This window comes from Castanea sativa, chromosome 4, assembly GCF_040712315.1.
Source record: "Castanea sativa cultivar Marrone di Chiusa Pesio chromosome 4, ASM4071231v1".
NCBI lineage: Eukaryota > Viridiplantae > Streptophyta > Magnoliopsida > Fagales > Fagaceae > Castanea > Castanea sativa.
The window spans coordinates 956,842-965,058 of record NC_134016.1 but is presented as its reverse complement, the minus strand read 5'-3'; the positions used below and the strand labels follow the sequence as shown (position 1 = coordinate 965,058).

The 8,217-nt window shown below is 33.3% G+C and overlaps 1 protein-coding gene across 1 annotated transcript; it reads left to right on the top strand.

The window, feature by feature from the left end:
- The first annotated feature begins 1,657 nt into the window (after positions 1-1,657).
- LOC142631216 (ankyrin repeat-containing protein At5g02620-like) lies at positions 1,658-7,985 on the top strand. Its single transcript, XM_075805332.1, has 3 exons — positions 1,658-2,870; positions 4,463-4,872; positions 6,650-7,985. The coding sequence occupies exons 1-3, from the start codon at positions 2,294-2,296 to the stop codon at positions 7,508-7,510; spliced, it is 1,848 nt and encodes a 615-aa protein (XP_075661447.1). The 5' UTR covers positions 1,658-2,293; the 3' UTR covers positions 7,511-7,985.
- The last annotated feature ends 232 nt before the right edge of the window (positions 7,986-8,217 follow it).

Here is an 8,217-nt window from a genome sequence, read left to right as displayed (position 1 = left end):
ATTTGTTATATAGGGAAAACAAGGTAAAATAGATAGATTTATTATATAAGGAAAACAAGGTTAAACAGGTAACATAGTAAGCATAATATTATTCATGCAATTTTTTTCATTCAAATGAGTGTCAAGCGATGGTCTCGTGAACTTTTTGTCAGAATTTTGCTTGAACAATAATGATTTAACGTGAGCTTTTGAAATTAAAATCTTTAATACTGTTTCTTGTCACGACTTTAATACAAATCAAACTTAATTAACTTACAATAATTTTGATTCTATTCAAAAATTTAACCAACAATCTAAACCCAAACATATTTGTAATATACTAATATGTGACATAAAAAGTCAATTGTATAATATATATATATTTTTTTTTAAATAAATAAAAAAGGATGATGTTCTACCAAACATATATGTTTGTTCTCCTTCTTCTACCAAACATATACTTATAACATATGACGTAAAAAAGTCATTGTATAATTAATGGAGTATTTCATAGGAAGACGTTTTAATTATAAACAAAATAAAATTCTCATAATGCAAGTGTAAAATACGATCCTATCTCCTATAAGTAGTGTGTAAAACATAACGCTAATATTTTTTTTAATGTATTTTTTATTATTTATAGCAAGTTCTATATGATAATTTGTAATCTCCATTATATATATATATATATATATATTTTTTTTTTTTTTACTCTGAAATAGAATTTTACTTTAATATAATATCTAAGTGTATATGTGTGTGAAATTTCTTTCTGAAAACTTAAATTCCGACCTTTATTCTCCCTCATTACGCCAAAGGTGCATGGTGATCTAGTTAAATAATTTTAAGGAGAGAAATTTTACCATCTTCTTACGAGCTCTTCATTTAATTATATCATAATAAAAAATGCATAATAATTCAAAGGAAGATGTTTTACTTACAATATAATCTTTTTAAAATTTTAGAAGGCATATGTAAAATAAGATCCTATTTTCCATAATCATTTTTTCAATTAAAAAAAAAATTTGTAGTAATTTGTCTTCAATAATTTGTAAGTTATGCAAGATTGGAATTATTTGAAACCAAGTTTCTTTTTAAAGACCTATTAAAAAAAAAGTTTTTTATTTAAGGAAAAAAGATCAATTAATTGAAACCTATATATTGTAAACAAAGTTGAATATTTTATGTGATTGGAGCAATTTTATCATCACCTTTGAGCTTTTCCATAGCTTATGACAAATAAACCAATATATGCAATTATCAAAAGTAAAAAAAAAAGAAAAGGAAATAGAATATTAAAAAAAAAAAACCGAAAGAACGCATTATTATTTTTCCTAGACTTGTAAATTTATTAATAATCAACAGTTTTGTATGCGTTTCTACCTTGTTTCAATTTTTTTGTTTTATCCTTTGGTTGATTTTTATAAGTTTGGTTTAAGGAGATAATGACCTCTGTTCTAAAAGACAATAATCCAGATGGATGGATTATACTTTACACCCTTTTTTTTGTTGTTGAAAAGTGTGCCATTTCTTTTTCAAAAAAAAAGAAAAGAAAAGAAAAGTGTACCATTTCTTAAATTAAATTAAGAAAGAAATTCCATAAAGGATTAAAATTATAGATAAAATAAAATAAACCACCATTGTCTTTTGTCTTTATTTTTATTTTTTGGTGGTGCCTCCTCTATCTTCAGTTACTTCCAAGATAAAGTAGCTTTAAAAAAAAGAAAGTGGCAGTATGTGCATGCTTTCAGCAATTACTAGAGAATCGTATACATAATACATTTTTTTAATTGCTATTTGGTGTGTTTGCTGCTCTACATAGTAAAAATACTGATATTCTCTCACTTTCACTTTCTGGGTTTCCCAGGAAAAACACATCAGGTTTTGAAATCCTGATCTCTTCAATTTCTTATCACTTGTGGAAATCGGTTTCTGGGATTTCGCTTTTCAGATTCACTGGAAGTACCAACTGGGTTTTCCTTCTCAACATTAAAAAAAGCATCTTTTAGAGCTCAAATTGCCATTGGGGCTGCTATCTATTTTCTTTGAGTGCCAGCTTGTGAAGAATAAAGGTTTTGATTCCTAAAAAAAATGGGTGATTTTCAGTGTGACTGGTAAAGTTGGAATCTTTAAGTTCAAAAAATTTTCTTTATGCTTGTCTGATGAATCTGTCAAAGTTGTGGATGGGTCTATAGAACCAGAGAATCAGAGTCCCAAGCTTTGGTTGGTGAGTCATTGTTGAAAGAGAAATGATATCCCAGATACAAGAAAGTGGGTCTCTCTGAGTTTTACAGGTAAGTATTTGAGTGTGATCATGGAGAAACAAAGCAGCTTTAAGGGAGCTACAGTGGAGAAACAAAGCAGTTTTAAGGGAGCTACTATGGAGAAACAACAGAGTTTTAAAGGGGTTATGGATAAACAACAGAGTTTTAAAGGGGTTATGGATAAACAACAGAGTTTTAAAGGGGTTATGGAAAAACAGCAGAGTTTTAGAGGGGTTATGGAGAAACAGAAGAGTTTTAGAGGATTTATGGAGAAGCAGAAGAGCTTCCGGATAGTGATGGAAAAGCAGCTGAGTTTCATGGGTGGTGAGAGGAAGAGAGGCAAGGATTCACCAGGGAAAAGAGGTGACTTGCCCTTTCATTTGGCTGCTAGAGCAGGGAACTTGAGTAGAGTTAGAGAGTTTCTTCAGAATTGTGATCCTAATGAGGCAAAGGAATTGTTGGCAAAGCAGAACCAGGAGGGGGAGACAGCCCTTTATGCTGCTGCAGAGAATGGATATGCGTCGGTTGTGGGGGAGATGTTGAAATATTTGGACTTGCAAACTGCATTTATCACTGCTAGGAACGGCTTTGATCCATTACATGTTGCAGCAAAGCAGGGTCATCTTGGTAAGAATATAATCTGATTGCCTGTCTGGTTATAAGATAATCCTCATTATTGTTATTTTTTATGCACAATTTTATAAGTAATATGTTGTTCTGGGAATTAGCCTCTTCCAAACCCGCGGAAGTAGAAGCTTTGTGCACTAGATATTACCTTTTACTGTTATAAGTAATTTGTTGATTGCAACTCTCTTGATTTAGATAAAAATCTTGATGTTTCATAATAGCTTAATCATTTAGGCCAACCAGTAGGTATTAGTCATGTAGAACTGACATGGTTATCAAATTTTACATGCATGTGTCTACAAAATTGGCTTTTTAAAGTTTCTTCACACTAATTTGCAGGAAATATGCTAGCTCTTCTTATTTACTTCATGTCATGTCATTCAAATTTATCATGGCTGGGCCTCATCGAAAAAGGAAGGGAACTTACTTTTTCCACCAAAATAGATAGTCTTTGTTCATTATCCCATCTTCATTCTTCAGTTTCTTTATTTGCTTGATTGGCTTTTGGATGCCCTTAAAAATGTTATTTGCCCCATTTATCTTTCCATAGCAGGTTGATTACTACTCCATCCGGGGTGGAGTTGTCAAAAACAGAATTTTGAACCCTGTAATGATTCAAGTAGTTATAACAGAAAAGAAAAGAAAAAATTGTAGAAGCTTGATGATCAAAATAAATGATATCATTTGTTGAAAAAAAAAACTTCATAATTTTTCCTTGTATGCTTATTTTAAGTGTGATGAAAATATAGATTCTTTCCTTAGTCATGACTATATATATTTAAGTGAAAAAGAGTACTGGAAATATGTCCTCAACTCTTAATCAAGATGAAGAGCGGACAGGCTCTAAACTGTACATTTTTCACTATTGTACTTTCTAATTTTGAAGCGATGAGGATCTGATCTATTGTAGGTTAGAGATATAGTTTGGTAAAAGGCTTCTCTCTCTCTCTCTGGATATGAACTTTTTTCTTATCAAGCCACTTAATTGCTAATAATGCAGTAAGCTCTCTCTCTCTCTCTCTCTCTCTCTCTCTCTCTCTCTGTGTTTTTTTTTTTTTTTTTTCTGTTCTGTTTCTGGGGGGAGGGATGGCAAAGACAGCAGTAAACCATATGTGTGTTCTGTTTTGCTAGGTAATCTATATGTGCATAAGTGCATTCATTTTAAGCTAAGTCGTTTAGAACTCTCACTTACATTACTGTTTTCTGAAGTCGTAAAATATGGCATAAGCAATCTCTTTTTTCCCTCCCACTTTAGAGGATTTCATGGAATGCATGAAACCATAGGATAATCATGTGCAAGCTTGTGTGCAATTTTATGTGTATGTGTATGTGTGTTACTGTCTTTCTTTATTGATTGCTTCAGGCTGTCATTAAGACTTCACAATATAAAATAGTTTACTTGAATACTTGATAATTAAATTGATATCTTTCTCTTGCATATTATAATTGTTGTTATGTTTGTAGATTAATTTTATGGGTTGAAATGCTAAGTATATTTTGGGAAATACCAATGGCAATATCTTATTTATAGTCATGGATGTTTTTATTTTTTCTCTTTATTCTGACAAAGGGAATGACAAAAATTCTTGCAGAGGTGTTGAAGGAACTTTTGAATGTATTGCCCAACTTGGCCATGACTGTAGATCTAACCAATTCAACTGCCTTACACACAGCTGCTACTCAGGGGCACATTGACATAGTGAACCTTCTTTTAGAAACAGACTCCAACCTTGTTAAGATAGCCAAGAATAATGGTAAGACTGTTCTTCATTCAGCAGCCAGGATGGGGCACTTGGAGGTTGTGAAGTCCCTACTTAAGAAAGACCCAAGCACTGTTTTTAGGACTGATAAAAAAGGACAGGTTGCATTGCACATGGCTGTGAAAGGGCACAACGAGGAGATTCTGCGGGAGTTGATAAAACCTGACCTGTCAGTTTTGAAATTGGAGGACAATAAGGGAAATACAGCATTGCATGTTGCCACGAAGAAGGGCCGCATTGAGGTTCTTCCTCATTTCTTTATCTTTCAACTGTTTTCTTTTTTAATTTTATATAAATCTATGAAGTGAATAATGCTTTACAGATCATGTCAATGCTCTTATTACTTAAATAAATTAATAATTATGTCAACTAGTTGATATTTTCCTTTTCCTTTTTAAAAAAAAAAAAATCTAAGAGGTCTTTTAACAAGAATATATATTATTCTAAGATAGGCTTCAGTTGTCATTCAATATTAGAGTTCAACAGTTTTGACTTTTTCTGGCTAGTAATTTAAGGTTTATCACATTGATTCTCACATACTCTTCATTGTACATCATACATACACATCACCAATTTTAAGTTTGAAACGTGGACATCACACGTGAAATTATGGATGCCGTATGTCTAGAGCGTAAATCAACAAGTGTGTGAGAACAATTTCCCTTCTATTAAACTCCCATCAGTTTGGGAAATGTTCCAATCTATGAGACACATTGAATGACCGAATTCTGTAAAAGTCAAGAAGTGCAATTCTTTTTATTTGACTTTGGAGTACCAAATCTATATTGTATTTATAAAAGGGGATTTTCAGTCAAGTGGATTGTTATGAGTGAATAAACCATCTTGGTTACTGAATAACAGACTAATCTCAAGCTTAGATGTTAAAATTGGTTGTTTAGTTCAGCAATAACAGCTTTTCAGCGATTGGGGACTTTATTCAATCTAAAAAGCCCAGTTCAAAATTGATTTAATTGATATTGCTATTGCTATTGCTCACTCCCGGGGCATCAGGAGTAAGGGTATAATGTTTGGTTCACTGTCTTGAGGCTCTAAATTTGGTCAACAATATGAACTTCTTCAATTTGAACAATTAACAAATTGTGTTTTTTGATTGAGATATGTGTTGGGTTGTCTATGTCTCCTTTAGCCTATAGCGTTGACCAAAACAATTAAACCTGCAATTTTGACACCTAATGCCCATTGTTTTAACCAAAATTTCTTTACACATCATTGTTATTTTTTTATTTTTTTAAAAAAGGAAGAAAAAGAAGAAGAAAGAAAACAATAGGGGGAGAGTCCTCTTTCTTCTGCTTCTTTCACTTTGGTTACTTAAGAGGATGATTTGATAATTTATAGTTGGCGTTGTTTCTGGGTATGAGATGTTGCCATGTTCTAACTTATTTGTGGTCAGTATGTTTGACACTGTCAACATAAAATGTGTTTTTGACATTGGCTTGGATAATACCATATTTCTTCTTTCATCGCTTTTAGATATTCATGTAATGTATAGCTTATAATATCTCTTCTGTCTAAGTCATAACTCCCTTTCTTAGTTTATAACATTATGATGCATTGTCTTCCAAGGACAGGTGTTATATTATTTAAGTTGTGATCCGTTTTTCCTGGATTTTTCAATTAAAGGCAACTTCTTTTTTTGTCTTGCTTGTCTGGTTAGTACAAAACATGCTCATGTACACTACATTACCTGATTCTTGGGAGTTACCATGGAAAGGTCCTTGTCAGTAGCAGAATTTTAGTGAGAAGATCATAGGACTTGATTGAGTGAGGAGGAAATATCTTTCACAATCCTAATAGAAAGGCATAAGATGAAAACATGGGGGGTACCATGTGACTAGGATTTTGACCAACACAAGCTGTCTGACCAGATAATGAATTCTGTTACTAATAAGATTAAAAAAATATTGGACATCCTAAACTTCTTTTTTAACTTTTATTTAAATCATTTTTTAAAATGTCGGGTTTTTAAAGTTATTGAAATTTTCCTTTATGCCATTGCAGAATGTACGTTATTTGTTATCAGTTGAGGGTATTAACATCAATGCAATGAACAAGGCTGGAGAGACCCCCCTTGACATTGCAGAAAGATATGGAACTCCTGAACTTGTCTCCGTTTTAAGGGAAGCAGGGGCCGCCAATTCTAAAGACCTAGGAAAACCTCCAAGTCCAGCAAAGCAACTTAAGCAGACTGTCAGCGATATAAAACATGATGTCCAGTCACAACTCCAACAGACCCGTCAAACTGGTGCAAGGGTCCAGAAAATTGCAAAGAGGCTAAAGAAGCTTCATATTAGTGGCCTCAACAATGCTATAAACTCTGCAACTGTTGTTGCTGTTCTCATTGCTACTGTTGCTTTTGCAGCCATTTTCACTGTACCTGGCCAGTATGTTCAGGAAAAAGAAGATGGAACTTCACTTGGACAGGCCCATATAGCTCAAAAAGCTTCTTTCCTAATTTTCTTTGTATTTGATAGCCTGGCATTGTTCATTTCCCTAGCTGTTGTAGTCGTCCAAACATCTGTGGTTGTAATAGAACCGAAGGCAAAGAGGCAGCTTGTGTTTGTGATTAACAAGCTTATGTGGCTAGCTTGTCTCTTCATTTCTGCTGCCTTCATTTCTCTGACATATGTGGTGGTGGGCTCGAATGCCCAGTGGCTTGCTGTGTGTACCACAGCATTAGGTGCTACAATCATGCTCACTACTATTGGTTCCATGTGTTATTGTGTCATTATACATAGAATGGAGGATAAACAATTGAGGAGCCTAAGGAAAGTTGAGAGTCAATCTCGTTCTTTCACCAATTCTATGGCATCAGAGCCTGAGATTTTGAACCATGAATATAAGAGAATGTATGCACTCTGAGGTCATTGGAGTTGGGAAGAAACAAAGTAGAAGTTGGAAGGTTTGGATAGCCTAATATTCTCCAGTCTATATCTTATTATAACTATAAGAGCTTTAGTTGAGGTTTTCCATGAGTGTAAGAAGAAAAGATACAAGTACTTGGTATCAGCAACCAAGAAAAGAAGGCATTAAGGTTGTTCAAGTCATCTTGTGCTTGCTTTGCACCTTCACAAAGGAAACTTCATTTAAAGGGTTACCAAGATTTCCTTCTCCTGCTGGGACTTCTGTGGTATTGACATTGCCATGAATCTAGATAAGTTTTCAAATTTTATCCTAGAGATCAGTGTAGAATTTGTTAGAAGCTCAAGAGCAGGCTAAGGTGCCAACTATTGATGTCTATGCAAATATATGCTTGAGTTTATATATAATCCAACTATGTGCAAATGCTGTAGTGGCTTATGATGTTAATAATCTGTTCAGAATTGCTTTTCTCTAACGTGTTTCTATTCTCTTCCAAATTTGTTATTGATTTTATTGCCATGTGACTGTGGCATGGAGCATTAAAAATGATTAGCTTACGATGTCTGACTGCAATCTTGAGGAAGAATAACATCCAAGTGACCATGGCATGATACACAGAATGGGTTTTCAGTTATAGAAGAACTTTTAATATATACTTTTTTATGGCTTTGGCTGTTATTTATTGTTTGCAGTACTAGACATTTGAG